The sequence below is a fragment of the Neoarius graeffei genome, chromosome 4, assembly GCF_027579695.1.
Source record: "Neoarius graeffei isolate fNeoGra1 chromosome 4, fNeoGra1.pri, whole genome shotgun sequence".
NCBI lineage: Eukaryota > Metazoa > Chordata > Actinopteri > Siluriformes > Ariidae > Neoarius > Neoarius graeffei.
The window spans coordinates 38,006,419-38,026,244 of record NC_083572.1 but is presented as its reverse complement, the minus strand read 5'-3'; the positions used below and the strand labels follow the sequence as shown (position 1 = coordinate 38,026,244).

At 42.2% G+C, this 19,826-nt stretch overlaps 1 protein-coding gene across 1 annotated transcript in view; it reads left to right on the top strand.

Annotated features, from left to right (window-relative positions):
* Positions 1-18,280, top strand: part of LOC132885012 (TSC22 domain family protein 1-like) — a 44,351-nt gene extending 26,071 nt beyond the window's left edge. The window contains exons 2-3 of the mRNA XM_060919219.1: positions 12,586-12,637; positions 17,168-18,280. Coding sequence (XP_060775202.1) covers positions 12,586-12,637; positions 17,168-17,422 — 307 coding nt within the window. The 3' untranslated portion in view covers positions 17,423-18,280. The remainder of the gene's footprint in view (positions 1-12,585; positions 12,638-17,167) is intronic.
* The last annotated feature ends 1,546 nt before the right edge of the window (positions 18,281-19,826 follow it).

Here is a 19,826-nt window from a genome sequence, read left to right as displayed (position 1 = left end):
AAAATTCGACAAAAATGAAGAATGACTCTCCTCGATGATGACTACAGCTTTAATAACAAAGATGAAAGAGCCATGGGGCGATAATAAACCCTACCGGTAAAAATAATCTAAAAGCAAACTGATTAATGCATCAGTAATAGGCTACTAATATTAGTTATAATAATAATAATATAGGCTATTAGTAATAACGATAGTGATAGTAGATATTTAAAATAATCAGACTAGGCTACTTACAGGGCAAAGGGCGCGTTATCACTGCTCAGCTGTTCGTTTATTAAATAAACAATGCAGTCGCGCAGTAACCACGCGCCACTTATCAGATACAATCACAGATTCTATGGATAGAATAACCCTTCAAAAAAGTGCGACTTATAGTCCGGTGCGACGTATATATGTTTTTTTCGTCTTCATAATGCATTTTTTGGCTGATGCGACTTAAACTCCGGAGCGACGTATAGTCCGGAAAATACGGTACTTTTGGTGAGTTAGTGACCTTGACCCTGAGGCTTTCCGTTTAGATCAAAACACACGATTGTATTGGTTTTGGGTATGCGGAAAATGGGGTTACAACGGTGATCAAATATTTTGCATGATGTTTTATTACGGTTATGATTATTCTGTGAGCACACCAATCCTTAGGTGTATAAAGTTACAACTTAAAATACAATTAATGATAACTGTAGACTTTTCAGTGGGCTACACCCTTTTTAAGGGAATGTGATGTAGTCAACCATTTATCATGTCCCAGATCAAGCTGCCATTTTTCCACAAATTTGCTGAATTTTTGCCAAATTCTGAATAGAGTATTCACATCAAAGATTTAGTTTTATCTGTATTATTTCTTTCCTCATTTTATTTCAAATTAAAACCAACATCATTCAAAACTGTATAGTTTATTGATTGAGTATATTTAGTGGGGTACCCCCACAGTACCCAGTTTCTGAGACAGACCCTATATATATATATATATATATATATATATATATATATATATATATATATATATATATATATATATATATAATATGGTGTATGATGATAATATATGAATGAAGATAGACAGCAGAGTCCTGGCCTGAGGAACTGGCTCTCCTGTGTTGAGCCATGCGCCTGTGAAGCAGTTGTTTTGTTTCCCCAATATGAGTCCGTGCATTCCTCACTGCACTGAATTGCATACACTACGTTGTCCTGTTTGTGTCTGGCTATTCTCTCAGGGTGGACCAGTTTCTGCTTCAGGGTGTTACTGGGTCTGAAATGTACCGGAATGTTGTGTTTCTAGAAGATCCTCCTGAGTTTCTCAGATACACCAGAAATGTAGGGAACGACAATGTTCTTGTTTGTTCCTGTTATCCTCCTTGTCCATTATGTTCCTTTTTCTGCTCTTGAAGAAGGTCCAGTTGGAATACCCGCAGTTCTGAAGTGCTTTCTTGATGTGATTCTGCTCCTTCTCTTTTCCCTCTACCATTGTAGGAATGTTCTGACCCCTGTGTTGCAAGGTCCTAATGACCCCCAATTTGTGTTCCAGAGGGTGGTGTGATTCGAAGAGTAGGTACTGGTCTGTGTGTGGGGGTTTCCGGTAGACCTCGATGCTAAGGCATCTGTCTTGTTTAATGTCACAATCCAAGAAGGCTAGATTATTCCCACTGACGTCCTCCCGAGTGAAATTGACATCAGGAGGACGTCAGTGGGAATAATCTAGCCTTCTTGGATTGTGATGTACACATTAAACAAGACAGATGCCTTAGCATCGAGGTCTACCAGAAACCCCCACACACAGACCAGTACCTACTCTTCGAATCATACCACCCACTGGAACACAAATTGGGGGTCATTCCCTACATTTCTGGTCTATCTGAGAAATTCAGGAGGAGCTCCTACAAACACAACATTCTGGTACATTTCAGACCCAGTAACACCCTGAAGCAGAAACTGGTTCACCCTAAGGTAGGAATAGCCAGACACAAACGGGACAACGTAGTGTATGCAATTTAGTGCAGTGAGGAATGCACGGACTTGTATATTGGGGAAACAAAACAACTGCTTCGCAGGCGCATGGCTCAACACAGGAGAACTAGTTCCTCAGGCCAGGACTCCGCTGTCTATCTTCATCTTAACAACAAAGGGCACTCATTTCAGGATTGCAACGTACGCATTCTAGCCAGAGAGGATCGTTGGTATGAGCAAGGAGTTAAAGAAGCCATTTTTGTCAACCTGGAACCGCCATCGCTGAACAGAGGTGGTGGTCTAAGACAACATTTCTCAGCCACCTACAATGCAGTCCTTGGCACACTTCCCAGACAACTGAATGCATACCAAAACCCAGCTGTTTTCAGTCAGTGCGTTTACATGCACATCCAAATCGAGCTGCTGTCGGTAATCGAGCTAAGGGTCCCAGCAGGGGTGCCAGAGAAATCCAATCCTACATGCACACAAGGAAATCGAGCTATTGTGTGAGGTACATTGTGCACCCGAGCCACAGGTGGCGCTACACGCCCCATTGTATTGGTACACTTCCGGTTGTCGTCATGAAGAGCTATTCAAGAGCAGTGTTGCCAGATACTGCTGACGTTTTCCAGCCCAAAATATGTTCAAAAACCGCCCAATCTGGCAACACTGTTCAAGAGTATAAACAAAGTTATCAGTTCCGTGTTCACAAGAAGTGTTTGTAGTTTGTATATACGAACAGAAGTGTTCTTAATAAAATGGCCACTAAGTTGAAGTTGGTCTGTAATGGTGAACATATTAACTATGGTAATAACTTACCAACTAATTGGAAATGGGTGCATACATGCCCAGACACAAGTGTTCCTAATAAAGTAGCGGCTAAGGTGAAGTGTCATGCCGACTGAGGCTGTTGTGTTTCCCGCTTGTGGTCTCATCACTCCTCACTTCCGGAAGGGGCAGTGCTGAAGTAAGCAGCTCGACTACGTATTTCGATAGGGTATACATGCACTAATGCCGCTTTTCCACTACAAACGCGGCTGAGTCGGGCTGAGCCGTGCCGTGCTGAGTCGAGCTGAGCGGGGCTGTTGGAGTTGCATTTCGACTACAACCGCGCTGAACCGTGCTGGCTGGAAGTGGGTGGACACATTGGGTGGAGTTAGCGAAAGTGGGTGGACGTCACGTGATGTCGTTAAGCAGTGCAAACAGTGACATCAGTGAGCTTTTAAGCGGTAGTCTCACGACCCGGAGAGTAAACAATAAACATGGAGGACATGGAGTCGTTAGTGTTGCTGGTCTTGGTGCTGTGGCTTGTTGTCACCGACAACGCCAACAGATACTGGCAAGAGCGTATAGATGAGGCGAGGCGCATAAGGCTTCAGAAATTCTCATAATTCGTAATTATTATTCTTCCGGGTTTACGGTGTTGACAGATCCCAGCGTGCTCGCGGGGCGTGTGTGGGCATGTGAGGACACTCCTCCTCACCAATCAGTGCACAGGGGAGTGTCTGCTCACGCCCCCAGCCTCACTCGGCTCGCTTTGGCTCGCTTCAGCCCCACTCCAAAACCGTGCGAGTTTTAGGGGCTAAGCAGGACTGAAGCGAGCTGAGTCGTGCTGTTTTTTGGTAGTCGAAACGCGAGCCGTGTCAGGCTGAAGTGAGCTGAAGCGAGCTGAAGTGAGCTGAAAAAGGGTAGTGGAAAAGGGCCATATGTAGCTCGGCAAAAATTGTATAATCTAGGTCGTGTAGCTCGATTGCGAGGAATCAAGTTCGGTTCAATTTCAGCCGAGCTAAGGTGTTTCCATGCCATTTAGAACTTCGATTTCAGTCGAGCAATGGCAGAAATTCGATTTTCTCTATGTGCATGTAAACGCACTGAGTGACTCACAGGAGGACAGAGAGAACCAACGATCCTTTTGATCACCCCAACGACTCTCTAGGCCGTTCACACCCACCCCCCAGTGACCCACACCAAGAGGATGACTTAACGACACCTTAGGATTACTTTTCATCCATGAGAGGATAAATACCTGATACTCCCTGTTAGTCAGACAGAACTGAAGAAGCCTTTCGGACGAGAGGTGAAATGTCTTCAGGAATCTTCAAGCAAGTCCAGTTGCTCTCTTTTTTACCACCCAAAGGTTCACATACTTTTGCCACTCACAGATATGTAATATTGGATCATTTTCCTCAATAAACAAATGACCAAGTATAATTTTGTCTCATTCGTTTAACTGGGTTCTCTTTATCTACTTTTAGGACTTTGTGTGTGAAAATCTGATCGTTTTAGGTCATGTTTATGCAGAAATATAGAAAATTCTAAAGTGTTCACAAACTTTCAAGCGTGTGTGTGTGTGTAATAATATATTGGCCTTCCCAACTTAAGTGGCATACATTGACACCCATTACTGATTATAGATACAAGTTCATTTTTAATGCAGACACCACATGGAAAATTACATCCAGGTCCTAGCTAACTATTAGTTTAAAAATCCATAGACTTTGATACTTGGGTAGGTTAGCTTTGTATCCCTTTGTTTTTGTAGTATCTCAGTAGGCATTTGGTATTCGAGGGAAGCTCTGGCTATGTAACAATAGTAAGAATTTGTGGTGGCGGGGTTGCAGTGTACTAACAATAGCCAACTAACTTGTTGCTAATAAGTTTCTCTTGTCTGCTGGCAAGCTTATTGCTAACATCACTTCCTCTTATCTGCTGTTGTTGCTGTCCTGCAATTTTGGTCCAAAATGTTTCAAGAATGTTTGAAATACACTAAAAGAGAACAGTATAGTAGATAGCCACCCAGGCCTGTAACTGTAAACGTGTAGTTAAAGTAGCTTTTTATGAGCATTACATGCTCTGACAGAGCAAACAGAAGACAAATTTTCAAGGAGCTGTCCATGTCTTTTCTCCCCCACTTAGCACATTGAACGTGCTGCAGTGAAGAAGAAGAAGAAACCTTTATTCATCACATGCACACTTCAATTCATCCTCTGCATTTAACCCAGCTGAAGCAGTGAACACACACGCGCACACACTCAGAGCAGTGGGCAGCCACACCAGAGTGCCCGGGGAGCAGTCAGGGGTTAGGTACCTTGCTCAAGGGCACCTCAGCCCAAGGCCGCCCCACGTCAACCTAACTGCATGTCTTTGGATTGTGGGGGAAACCGGAGCACCCGGAGGAAACCCACGCAGACACGGGGAGAACATGCAAACTCCACACAAAAAGGCCCTCGCTGGCCACTGGGTTCGAACCCGGAACCTTCTTGCTGTGAGGAGACCATGCTAACCACCACACCACTGTGCTGCCCAAAAATGAGGTTATTACAACTTGCAAATCACCACTTACAAGCTGTGGGTGTTAAAAGAGAGCAACTGGACTTGCTTGAAGATTCTTGAAGATGTTTCACCTCTCATCTGAAAGGCTTCTTCAGTTCTGTCTAATAGGGAGTATCAGGTATTTATCCTCTCATGGATAAAAAAGCAATCCTAAGGTTTCGTTGAGTCATCCTGTTGGTATAGGTCACTGGGGGCTGGGTGTGAACGGCCTAGAGAGTCGTTGGGGTGATCAATGGGTTGTTGGTTCTCTCTGTCCTCCTGTGAGTCACTGAAAATAGCTGGGTTTTGGTGTGCATTCAGTTGTCTGGGAAGTGTGCCAAGGACTGCATTGTAGGTGTCTTAGGCCAAGTTTACATTAGACCGTATCTGTCTCGTTTTCTTCGCGGATACACTGTCCGTTTACATTAAACCGCCTGGAAACGCCGGGAAACGGGAATCCGCCAGGGTCCACGTATTCAATCTAGATCGTGTCAGCTCCGGTGCTGTGTAAACATTGAGATACGCGGATACGCTGTGCTGAGCTCTAGCTGGCGTCATCATTGGACAACGTCACTGTGACATCCACCTTCCTGATTCGCTGGCGTTGGTCATGTGACGCGACTGCTGAAAAACGGCATGGACTTCCGCCTTGTATCACCTTTCATTAAAGAGTATAAAAGTATGAAAATACTGCAAATACTGATGCAAATACTGCCCATTGTGTAGTTATGATTGTCTTTAGGCTTGCCATCCTTCCACTTGCAAGTAGTAAGTGATATGCGCTGGGATCACACACACAGCGGCTCAGTCCCGAATCACAGCTTGTGCACTTCACTCGCGTGCTCTGTGAGCTGCGCAGGGCTGGAGTGCGCACCCTCCAGAGGGCACTCGCTGTTCAGGGCGGAGTGATTTGGAGCGCAGGATGCCTGCGGAGTCGAGCGTATCCGTGTATTGGTGTTGCTGTGTGCACGCAAATCGTGTATTGGTGTTGCTGTGTGCACACTAATCGTTTTAAAAACGTTAATCTGATGATCCGCTGATACGGTCTAATGTAAACATGGACTTAGACCACCACCTCTGTTCAGTGATGGCCGTTCCAGGTTGACAAAAATGGCTTCTTTAACTCCTCGCTCATACCAATGATCCTCTCTGGCTAAAATGTGTACGTTGCAATCCTAAAATGAGTGTCCTTTGTTGTTAAGATGAAGATAGACAGCAGAGTCTTAGGCTACATCCACACGACAACGGCAACGAGATGTTATTTAAAAATATATCGCGTCCAAATGGGCAACGATCAGTAAAATATCAGGTCCGTATGGCAACGCAACGCTTGCTGAAAACGATGCAATACACATGCCACACCTCTAGGGGCACTGTAAGACGGTCCCTTCGGAGACACCAGAACAATAGAAGAAGTAAGGACGCATGCGCGTTAACTATTATGCGCGAGACTTCATATTAGCCACAAAGTCAGGAAAATCTGTTCGTAAAATTACATTATAATGACCAAATACAATGAAAAGTATTTTTCCAGTCTCACCTGTGAAAGGTAATCCCATGTGATCTCGTTTGGACGGCAAACCTGTTGGTACAGTTAAACGCAGCTAATCTTTATTCTCCGCTTTGACCTATCCAATATGGCGGCGAGGATGACATATGATTCTACGCGGAAGGCGGCGTCTTTAATGGTCCGGAATAAATTGAATGCTACACGTTGATGGATTAATTTGCTCTTCTACGCCCTTTTTGAGGAATGTATTGTCGGACTTAAACCAACATCTGAAGAGGTGAGATCGCTCCTTTTTTTCCCTATTTTTGCTGGCGGGATTGACTCTGCCCTAAGGGCAGAGTCTCTCTCTCTCTCTCTCTCTCTCCACCATTACACAATAAATATTCACAGTGAAAATATTTTGTAAGCGCGTTTCATGAACCAAGTTATAGGATTTGTTGACAACTCGCATCGAGTTCGTTACACTTCTACCCGGCATGAAGCACTCACAGTCATGTGGTTGTGACGTCATCGTAAACAAATCCGTTCTACTCATCCAGACGACTTCACAACGGCAACGTTGCCAGATCTTTCCACTCTGGAACCCGTTCTCAAAAAGATTGCGTTCTGGGCACCCAAAACGCCGGTGCCGTGGGGACGCCAGGCCTAAACGATAAGCAATTGTATCGGAGTCACCTGAATCCGTTGCCATGTGGACAGGGCCTTAGGCTACATCCACACGACAACGGCAACGAGATGTTATTTAAAAAAATATCACGTCCACATGGGCAACGATCAGTAAAATATCAGGTCCATATCGCAACGCTTGCTGAAAACGATGCAATACACATGCCACACCTCTAGGGGCGCTGTAAGACGGTCCCTTCGGAGACACCAGAACAATAGAAGTAAGGACGCATGCGCATAAACTATTATGTGCGAGACTTCATATTAGCCACAAAGTCAGAAAAATCTGTTCGTAAAATTACATTATAATGACCAAATACAATGAAAAGTATTTTTCCAGTCTCACCTGTGAAAGGTAATCCCATGTGATCTCGTTTGGACGGTAAACCTGTTGGTACAGTTAAATGCAGCACATGAATGAGGCATCTTTATTCTCCGCTTTGACCCATCCAATATGACGGCGAGGATGACGTATGATTCTACGCGGAAGACGGCGTCTTTAATGGTCCGGAATAAATTGAATGCTACACGTTGATGGATTAATTTGTTCTTCTACACCCTTTTTGAGGAATGTATTGTAGGACTTAAACCAACATCTGAAGAGGTGAGATCGCTCCTTTTTTTCCCTATTTTTGCTGGCAGGACTGACTCTGCCCTAAGGGCTATTCTCTCTCTCTCTCTCTCTCTTTGCACCATAAATATCTCATCTCATTATCTCTAGCCGCTTTATCCTTCTACAGGGTCGCAAGCAAGCTGGAGCCTATCCCAGCTGACTACGGGCAAAAGGCGGGGTACACCCTGGACAAGTTGCCAGGTCATCACAGGGCTGACACACAGACACAGACAACCATTCACACTCACGGTCAATTTAGAGTCACCAGTTAACCTAACCTGCATGTCTTTGGACTGTGGGGGAAACCGGAGCACCCGGAGGAAACCCACACGGACACGGGGAGAACATGCAAACTCCACACAGAAAGGCCCTCGCCAGCCACAGGGCTCGAACCCAGGACCTTCTTGCTGTGAGGCGACAGCGCTAACCACTACACCACCGTGCCGCCACCATAAATATTCACAGTGAAAATATTTTGTAAGCGTGTTTCATGAACCAAGTTATAGGATTTGTTGACAACTCGCATCGACTTCATTACACTTCTACCCGGCGTGAAGCACTCACAGTCATGTGGTTGTGACGTCATCGTAAACAAATCCGTTCTACTCATCCAGACGACTTCGCAACGGCAATGTTGCCAGATCTTTCCACTCTGGAACCCGTTCTCAAAAGATTGCGTTTTGGGGCACCCAAAATGCCGGTGCCGTGTGGACGCCAGGCCGAAACGATAAACAATTGTATCGGATTCACCTGAATCCGTTGCCGTGTGGACAGGGCCTTAGCCTGAGGAACTGGCTCTCCTGTGGGAATAATCTAGCCTTCCTGGATTGTGATGTACACGTTAGACAAGACCGAAGCCTTAGCATTGAGGTCTACCGGAAACCCACACACACAGACCAGTACCTACTCAACTCACACCACCCACTGGAACACAAATTGGGGGTCATTAGGACCTTGCAACACAGGACTCAGAACATTCCTACAATGGTAGAGGGAAAAGAGAAGGAGCAAAATCACATCAAGAAAGCACTTCAGAACTGCGGGCATCCCAACTGGGCCTTCTTCAAGAGCAGAAAAAGGAACATAACAGGAACAAAACACAAGAACATTGTCATTCCCTACATTTCTGGTGTATCTGAGAAACTCAGGAGGATCTTCTACAAACACAACATTCCGGTACATTTCAGACCCAGCAACACCCTGAAGCAGAAACTGGTCCACCCTAAGGACAGAATACCCAGACACAAACAGGACAACATAGTGTATGCAATTCAGTGCAGTGAGTAATACACAGACTCATATATTGGGGAAACAAAACAACCGCTTCACAGGCGCATGGCTCAACGCAGGACAGCCAGTTCCTCAGGCTAAGACTGTGCTGTCTATCTTCATCTTAACAACAAAGGACACTCATTTCAGGATTGCAACGTACACATTTTAGCCAGGGGCGTCACGGTGGTGTAGTGGTTAGCGCTGTCGCCTCACAGCAAGGGGGTCCGGGTTCGGGCCCCGTGGCCGGCGAGGGCCTTTCTGTGCGGAGTTTGCATGTTCTCCCCGTGTCCACGTGGGTTTCCTCCGGGTGCTCCGGTTTCCCCCACAGTCCAAAGACATGCAAGTTAGGTTAACTGGTGACTCTAAATTGACCGTAGGTGTGAATGTGAGTGTGAACGGTTGTCTGTGTCTATGTGTCAGCCCTGTGATGACCTGGCGACTTGTCCAGGGTGTACCCCGCCTTTCGCCCGTAGTCAGCTGGGATAGGCTCCAGCTTGCCTGTGACCCTGTAGAACAGGATAAAGCGGCTAGAGATAATGAGATGAGATGAGACATTTTAGCCAGAGAGGATCGTTGGTATGAGCGAGGAGTTAAAGAAGCCATTTTTGTCAACCTGGAACGGCCATCACTGAACAGAGGTGGTGGTCTAAGACACCATTTATCAGCCACCTACAGTACAATGCAGTCGTTGGCACACTTCCCAGACAACTGAATGCACACCAAAACCCAGCTGATTTCAGTCAGTGCGTTTACATGCACATAGAGAAAATCGAATTTCTGCCGTTGCTCGACTGAAATCGAAGTTCTAAATGCCATGGAAACAGCTTAGCTAGGCTGAAATCGAACTGAACTTGATTTCTCGTAATCGAGCTACACGACCTAGATTATGCGATTTTAGCCGAGCTACTTGGTGCATGTAAACCCTATCGAGCTATATAGTCGAGCTACTTACTTCAGCACTGCCCCTTCCGGAAGTGACGAGTGACGAGACCACAAGCAGGAAACACAACAGCCTCGGTCGGCATGACAACGAATCATGACAACGGCATGAATCTTTTCTTTTTGTGGCATTGTTTGCACTGTTAAAATTTAGCTCACTTACTGTATCACCAAATACATCTGTACAGCTGTTGCATAGCTGTGAATTGTGTACATAAACAAGTCATTGTATTTGTGTGCATGTGTGTGTATGTATGTATGTGTGTGTGTGTGTGTGTGTGTATGTATATATATATATATATATATATATATATATATATATATATAATATAAAATGTGTGTGTATATATGTATATGTATGTGTGTGTATATATGTATGTATGTATGTCCAACATCTGAAGAATGTCAATAAAAACAAAACAATTAAACTTTTTGTGTGTTTCTTAAGACACAAGTTAAATTGTAAGCAAAAAATGGACTTTAGAAAAATATACAATTGTGCAAAATAAGTTGTCTTACAAAACAGTGGTCTGCGCAGGACAGTTTGTAGCCATACAGTCTGTTAGAGCAAGCCTAACAGCTTGAGCACGAAACTTGTGAACATGGAACCCAGTGTTGCCAGATTGGGCGGTTTTAAGTGCATTTTGGCAGATTTGAACATGTTTTGGGCTGGAAAACGTCAGCAGTATCTGGCAACACTGCTGATAACTTTGTTTATACTCTTGAATAGCTCTTCTTCATGACGACAACCGGAAGTGTACCAACATGATGGGGCGTGTAGCGCCACCTGTGGCTCGGGTGCACAATGTACCTCACACAATAGCTCGATTTCCTTGTGTGCATGTAGGATTGGATTTCTCTGGCACCCCTGCTGGGACCCTTAGCTCGATTACCGACAGTAGCTCGATTTGGATGTGCATGTAAACGCACTGATTGACTCACAGGAGGACAGAGAGAACCAACAACCCATTGATCACCCCAACGACTCTCTAGGCCGTTCACACCCAGCCCCCAGTGACCCACACTAACAGGATGACTCAACGACACCTTAGGATTGCTTTTTATCCATGAGAGGATAAATACCTGATACTCCCTATTAGTCAGACAGAACTGAAGAAGCCTTTCAGATGAGAGGTGAAATGTCTTCAAGAATCTTCAAGCAAGTCCAGTTGCTCTCTATCACCCACAGCTTACTATGACCTGGATGACTGAGAATCTTCACAGACATACCACTTAGAAGGCACCGTGAATACGGTATTATGGTGTGTTTGAGGCAAAGTTGCAATTTGTAATCCCCTTCTGATAAAAATCCAAATCAAAATGCCCCTCACCTTGAAATTTCAACTTGGGGTAGTCTTCTCAACTATGAGTTCCTTCCCCATTTATGGAGTGATGGCAAGCCAATATGGCCACACACACTGTGAACAGTGTAAAGTCCCACTTTTCTACTTTTAAATTAGTTTCTAGCAGTATTGGCTTTAGATCAGGTACTATACAGACACAGTACTTTTGTTAAATCTATAACGTTGACCATGCTAAATACCTGTTTTGGAAAGGCAATAATCAGCATTAGTTATCACCAACATTAGCCAATTAGCTTGTTGCTAAAGTACTCGCTATTGTCCACTGGCTAGCTTATTGCTAATGTTACTGTTAAAGTGCTTTTAAAGTAGCTTTTTTAAAGAGCTTTACATGCTTTGACAGCTCCATATGTCACACTATGGTCTGCTGTTCTTGCTGAACTGCAATTTCAGTCCATAGTGTTGGAAGAATGTTTGAACACTGAGCTTTATGTGCTTGGACAGTGTAAACAAAAGACACAGGAGCCTCACACCAGCATGGAGGCCCCCCCCCAAAAAAAAACCTTTAGACTTTGAGCATCCTGAGGTGGGAAATGACATCATTACAACTTTGCAAGTTACCAATTACAAGGCACAATGACTGCAGCATTCTGAAAAGAGAGGTTTGTGGTTGGGGTGATTAGCACCATTGTGAGGAACTCAGCAGATTGACAGCTGAGGTGTTCCTTCTGCTGGTGTGTGAGTAAAGGCTCCTGTAGTAGTTCCTGGAAGAGAGAGATAAGTGAACAGTCCATGGTTTGGGTGAAATGTGTCCTTGATGATTCCACTTGGTCTCCATAGGCTTGTGCTGAATAATTGGTAAATATTTTAGAAATATTTCATTTTCTAACATGTAAGAATACTGCAACATAATTAGCCTACAATTGCTGTCTTTGCAGTTATATGCTTATTTAATTTATACCATATGAATATATCATGCAAATTATCATGTGTGCATTTCTTAATGGTTTGTCTGTCTGTCTCTATAGCTCTTCAGGTGCCGGTATTGTGGCCATAGACAACAAGATTGAGCAAGCAATGGTAAGGATTATAATTTATTAACTTATTTTAATGGTAGTTAAACCTTTTATATGTTTTTCCGTTCATGAAGAACCGTGATTGCTTATAGAGCCTGATAAAAAACGCACCTCAGGTATGTTTACAGTGGTGCTTGAAAGTTTGTGAACCCTTTAGAATTTTTTATATTTCTGCATAAATATGACCTGAAACGTCATCATATTTTTCACGCAAGTCCTAAAAGTAGATAAAGAGAACCCAGTTAAACGAATGAGACAAAAATATTATACTTGGTCATTTATTGAGGAAAATTATCCAGTATTGCATATCTGTGAGTGGCAAAAGTATGTGAACCTTTGCTTTCAGTATCTGGTGTGACCCCCCTTGTGCAGCAATAAGTGCAACTAAACGTTTCCGGTAACTGTTGATCAGTCCTGCACACTGGCTTGGAGGAATTTTAGCCCATTCCTCCGTACAGAACAGCTTCAACTCTGGGATGTTGGTGGGTTTCCTCACATGAACTGCTTGCGTCAGGTCCTTCCACAACATTTCGATTGGATTAAGGTCAGGACTTTGACTTGGCCGTTCCAAAACATTAACTTTTATTCTTCTTTAACCATTCTTTGGTAGAATGACTTGTGTGCTTTGGGTCGTTGTCTTGCTGCATGACCCACCTTCTCTTGAGATTCGGTTCATGGACAGATGTCCTGACATTTTCCTTTAGAATTGGCTGATATAATTCAGAATTCATTGTTCCATCAATGATGGCAAGCTGTCCTGGCCCAGATGCAGCAAAACAGGCCCAAACCATGATACTACTACCACCACCATGTTTCACAGATGGGATAAGGTTCTTACGCTGGAATGCAGCGTTTTCCTTTCTCCAAACACAACACTTCTCATTTAAACCAAAAAGTTCTATTTTGGTCTCATCCGTCCACAAAACATTTTTCCAATAGCCTTCTGGCTTGTCCATGTGATCTTTTGCAAACTGCAGACAAGCACACACTGTTATTGGAGAGCAGTGGCTTTCTCCTTGCAACCCTTCCATGCACAGCATTGTTGTTCAGTGTTCTCCTGATGGTGGACTCATGAACATTGACATTATCCAATGTGAGAGAGGCCTTCAGTTGCTTAGAAGTTATCCTGGGGTCCTTTGTGACCTTGCCGACTATTACACGCCTTGCTCTTAGCGTGATCTTTGTTGGTTGACCACTCCTGGGGAGGGTAACAATGGTCTTGAATTTCCTCTATTTGTACACAATCTGTCTGACTGTGAATTGGTGGAGTCCAAACTCTTTAGAGATGGTTTTGTAACCTTTTCCAGCCTGATGAGCATCAACAGCGCTTTTTCTGAGGTCCTCAGAAATCTCCTCTTTTGTTCGTGCCATGATACACTTCCACAAACATGTGTTGTGAAGATCAGACTTTGATAGATCCCTGTTCTTTAAATAAAACAGGGTGCCCACTTACACCTGATTTCAATCAATGGGATGACAAACACCTGACTCTAATTTCACCTTCAAATTGACTGCTAATCCGAGAGGTTCACATACTTTTGCCACTCACAGATATGTAATACTGGCTCATTTTCCTCAATAAATGACCAAGTATAATATTTTTGTCTCATTTGTTTAACTGGGTTCTCTTTATCTACTTTTAGGACTTGTGTGAAAATCTGATGATGTTTTAGGTCATATTTATGCAGAAATATAGAAAATTCTAAAGGGTTCACAAACTATCAAACACCACTGTACCAGCACTGTACACATCCTCCTGTTTTTTAGTCCAAACAAATGGTTTGGGTTCAGTGAATTCAGCCTTTGGAGAAGAGCAGTTAAAAAGGTGAGATGCATATAATGTGGGTGGAATTGTGATGGTGTGTGTGTGTGTGTGTGCGTGTGTGTGTGTGTATATTTATACATGACAGTTGTACAAACCTCATTTCCAGAAAAGTTGGGATATTTTCCAAAATGCAATAAAAACAAAAATCTGTGCTTTGTTAATTCACAAACCTTGATTTAACTGACAAAAGTACAAAGAAAATATTTTCAGTAGTTTTACTGATCAACTTGATTTTGTCTTTTGTAAATATAAACGAAGCTAGAATTTGATACCTTCAACACACTCAAAGTTGGGACAGGGGCATTATTACCATTTGTATTAAATCACCTTTCCTTTTAAAAAATGTTTTTAATTGTATGGGACCTGAGGATAATGTTGCAGTTTTGCAATTGGAATTTTGTCCATTGCTTATTTGATACAAGACTTCAGCTGCTCAACAGTCTGTGGTCGCTGTTGTCCGATTCTTTTCTTCATGATGTGCCATACATTCTCAGTAGGAGACAGATCTGGGCTGGTAGCAGGCCAGTCAAGTACATGTACTCTGTCTATGAAGCCACGCTGTTGTAGCCCGTGCAGAATGAGGCCTGGTATTGTCTTGCTGAAATAAACATCTTGACAACATATGTCTCCCTAAAATCCCAATACATGCCTCCATGTCAATAGTACCTTCACACATATGTAACTCACCTATGCCATGGGCAGTGATGCCCCCCCCAATATCATCACAGATGCTGGCTTTTGCACCTTTCTCTGATCACAAACTGGATAGTCGTGTTCATCTTTGGCACAGAGAACTCTACGTCGTTTTTTTCCAAAATCAAGCTGAAATGTGGACTTGTCTGACCACAGCACATGTTTCCATTGTCTTTCAGTCCATCTGATGAGAGTTGAGGCCCAAAGAAATTGGTGGCGTTTCTGCATAAAATTGATGAATGGTTTCTTCCTTGCATAATACAGTTTGGACTATGTTAAGTGAAAACGGTTTTCTGAAGTACTCATGAGCCTATGTGGCTATATTTGTCACATTTTAGCATAACGGTTTCTCAGGCAGTGCCGCCTGAGGGTTCAAAGGTCACGCACATTCAACAGTGGTTTCTGACCTTACTATTTACGCACTGTGGCTCTGAATTCCCTGAATCTTTTCATGATATGTACTATACATTTTGAAAGACCTAAATTCTCTGCAATCTTGCATTGAGATGTTCTTTTTGAATTGACTCTCAATTCTCTCACGAATTTTGGGACAAAAAAGTGAGCTATGACCCATTGCAAAGACTGAGCCTTTGGTGCATGCTCCTTTTATACCCAATCATGATACCCTCACCTGTAACCAGTTCACCTGCTTATTCTGGAATCTTCCAAAATGGTGTTCCTTACCATACCATAAACCTTTCCTATAAACTTTTCAGCCTTATTTTGCCTTTGTCTGTCCGTCCGTGTCTCCCCCACCCCACCCCCAGAGTGTGCTGCAAGCATCAAATTCTAACTTCATTTATATTTGTAAAATACAATTACTGTAAGTTGCTCAGTAAAACTATTGAAAATATTTTCTTTGTACTTTTGTCAGTTAAATACATGTTCATATGAATTAACAAATCACAGATTTTTGTTTTTATTGAATTATGGAAAATATTCCAACTTTTCTGAAAATGGTTTGTAGATCCATTGTGTTGTAACATTTCTTAGAATCAGTTCTATTATTTCTTTGTTTGAATAGGGTACTCATTTAACCTATTTCTTGTCCTTCAATGATTTTAATTTTAGCCATATTTTGAGATTTGTTTGACCTGACACCTGTTCAACAGGATTAGTGATGCTAAATGTATAGGTGGGGATAAATGGAGCCTGAACTACAGCAAATTTGTGTTTGGTTTGGTTTTGTTTACTGTCACTTCATTTTAAATAATTTTAATTCAAGAGAATTTACTGCCACAATTTCCAATTTTGTGTACACTGTATATGCACATGATTAACTAGTATGTATATTATATATAATCTATTGTGTTATTTAGGTCTTTGTGTGCCATTTATCCCTGTTGTTTTAAGGTCAGCAAAAATTATCCTTCACAATATGGACTTTGAGTTAAATTATAAGATTCTTGGAGAAAATGGTTATATAATCATCAAAGCAGTGTTATGGAATGCCTGTGGTTTGCTTACCTGCATAATTGTTTGCATAAAATTGGATTGCCAGTTGTTCAATCTGCAGTTTCATTATGTGTCATCTCCAAGTCAAATACAACACTGACATTCCAGAATAAGGTATATGGGATCGAATGTCTGTGTAACATGTCCAACAAAAATAATGGAACACTGTTCCACTAGTGGCATCCGTATTTAATAAGATTAGTGTTGTAATTAAGGCAAGGAGATCAAGCTTAGAAAAGGAATGACTGCACATAATTTTGTCTAGGCGCTTCCCCTGACTGTTTGTAGAGTTCAGTTAGAGATTATGGGCACCAATATGATCTTTTGTCAATTGTCCCGGGAATTCAAATGGGGTGATACAAGTAAGGTAGTGTATAATATTTGTTGAATTTATAGAATTATCTTTGTTTTTGATCAACTTTCTTGGTTTCTTTTTGTTCTGGTGTCATGTACAGGTATGCAAAATTTTGCACTCAACTGTATACAGTGAAAGTGCTAATGCTGTTCTCTGTGTTGAACAAATTTCTCATTCTCACCAAACCTCATCTCTCCATCTTTCAGGACTTGGTGAAAAGCCACCTGATGTATGCAGTACGTGAAGAAGTGGAGGTACTGAAAGAACAAATAAAAGAGCTGATTGAGAGAAATTCCCAGCTGGAGCAAGAAAACAACCTGCTAAAGAACTTGGCCAGTCCTGAGCAGCTAGTTCAGTTCCAGGCTCAGGTGCAGAGCACCTCCCCAACATTGGGTACTCAATCAGGAACTCTGGGAGCTCCACCAACCTCACAGATCCAGAGTTTGGGTCCTCCACTGTAACTACCTCCTGATAGAGTAATGGAGGGCTACAGACCTACAGTCTCACCAAAATATAACGGAAGAAAAACAATACTGTGAATACTGTCAAGAATGACGGCAATATAGCTTAACATGCCACAGTCGCTGAGCCTAGAGGATATGCTTCTAAACTTTTTTGTTGTTTGCACATGGTAAACTGTCATATGATGTCTATGTGCTGCTTGCTAAGAGCCAACCCCTCGAGAGCTTTACATGCTTCAGACAATCAAGACTGAGACAAATGACATGAAGTGGAATGTAACAAAAGTCAGTCATAGGGAAGGAGGATAAATATCTTTTGGGATTTGGGTCTAATCAATCGCACCTTTGCATGCTCTAGAGTCTATTTTGTATTGTTCATATCAGCAGTGAGTCAGAATCGTGCTGTTATTGATGTATAATCCCTCTTTTGTGACCAATGATTTTCTTTTTGTCTTATTTGTGTTTATCATTTTTAAATGAAAAAGAGAAGCACTTTCCAGTGATTTAAAATGAAGAAACAGGGAAAAAAGGACCATTTCATCCCAAATATAAATCTGGAATGGAAACTTATTGTGAGGCTTTGATGATTGATCATTTTTTGCAGTATTTTTAACAGCAAATTTATTTACATTTGGGTAGTTTTCAGGCTTTAAATTGAATAGTGTTCAGACTTCAATCTTATCATTTCTACCCTTTTAAGCTTGTGACTCATATGTCCTTAAGCAGGGGTTACAAAGTGTTTCAGTAGTGGGACATGGGTGTTTGCCTGCTGCAAACCTAGGGGTAGATGTCCACTAAGGGTTACTGGACATTTTTGAATGAATTTTGTTTCTAAAATAAATGTTTGTGTATGTGAAATGACCATTGTAATATACGTACTAGGGGAAAATTTAAAATAAAATTAATTGTTAATGCCGCACTTTGTACAGATTAAGTTCAAACTGAATATACCACAGTTTGGACTGATTGCACTGGATTTGCCCCATCATAAATAAGGAGCAGTGCACACTGATGAAGAAAACTGTATTGTTTCCACAGGTTTAAATCCTGATAACAAATATCTTATTTCAGTGAAAATAATTGAGATTTTTTTTCTACCTTACAGTAATGGACTCTAGATGTAATACAAGCAGTTTGGTCATCAAAATTGTTAATGACCTTTAAGACATCTTGCCTTGAATTCCATGCATGTTCCCTTGAAAAACACATGAAACTGTGACACAATACATTTGCACTAAACAGCTGCACCTCAAGTTTAATAAAAAGAAAAACCCCTCCCCCTATGTAGTATCTTACATGCCATTGCATTCATTGCTATTCCATGTATTATGGATGTCTAAGTAGTGTGATCTGGAATCACTCTTATCTTGGTTTATGGAACAGAAAAATGGGTTTTTCTCAAGCTCTTTGTTAACAGATCACAGTTAATAGCGAAACCCACTTTACCCAATATGCCCATTTTATTATGCACAATAACAGATTTACAGTGCTCAGCATAAATGAGTGCACCCCCTTTGAAAAGTAACATTTTAATATCTCAATGAACACAATTTCCAAAATGTTGAAGACAGAGTTTAACAGAACATCTGTTTAACTTATAACGTGAAAGTAAGGTTAATAATATAAACTTGGATTACACGTTTTTCAGTTTTACTCAAATTAGGGTGGTGCAAAAATGAGTACATCTAGTACTTTGTATGGCCTCCATGATTTTTAATGACAGCACCAAGTCTTCTAAGCATGGAATGAACAAGTTGGCAACATTTTGCAACATCAATCTTTTTCCATTCTTCAACAATGACCTCTTTTAGTGGCTGGATGGAGAGGGATGCTCAACTTGTCTCTTCAGAATTCCCCAAAGAAAATAATTTATTTACACCACAAAGGTGAAGGCTACAAGAAGATCAGCAAAGCTTTACTTATCAGTCAGAATACTGTAGCAAAAGTGGTACAAAAATTTAAGAAAGATGGAACTGCAACCATCTCACAGAGACGTCCAGATCGTCCACGGAAGTTAACACTTCGACAGGAGCGTCTTCTGATGAGAAGGGTTGAAGAAAATTGGCATGCAAGTTCACTGCAGTTATATACAGAAGTAGAAAGCCAAACTGGGGTGACTATTTCCTGTGACACAATACGGTGTACACTGCAGAGGAATGGCATGCATGGATGCCATCCACAAAAGAAGCCTCTCCTAAAGCCCAGGCACTAAAAAGCCCACCTAGAGTTTGCCAGGGCCCATGCTGACAAAGATGAAGACGACTGGGACTCTATACTCTGGAGTGATGAGACCAAGATGAATGTTTTTGGAACTGATGGCTTCAAAACTGTATGGCGTCACAAAGGTGAGGAATACAAAGAAAAATGCCTGGTGCCTACAGTGAAACATGGTGGTGGCAGTGTC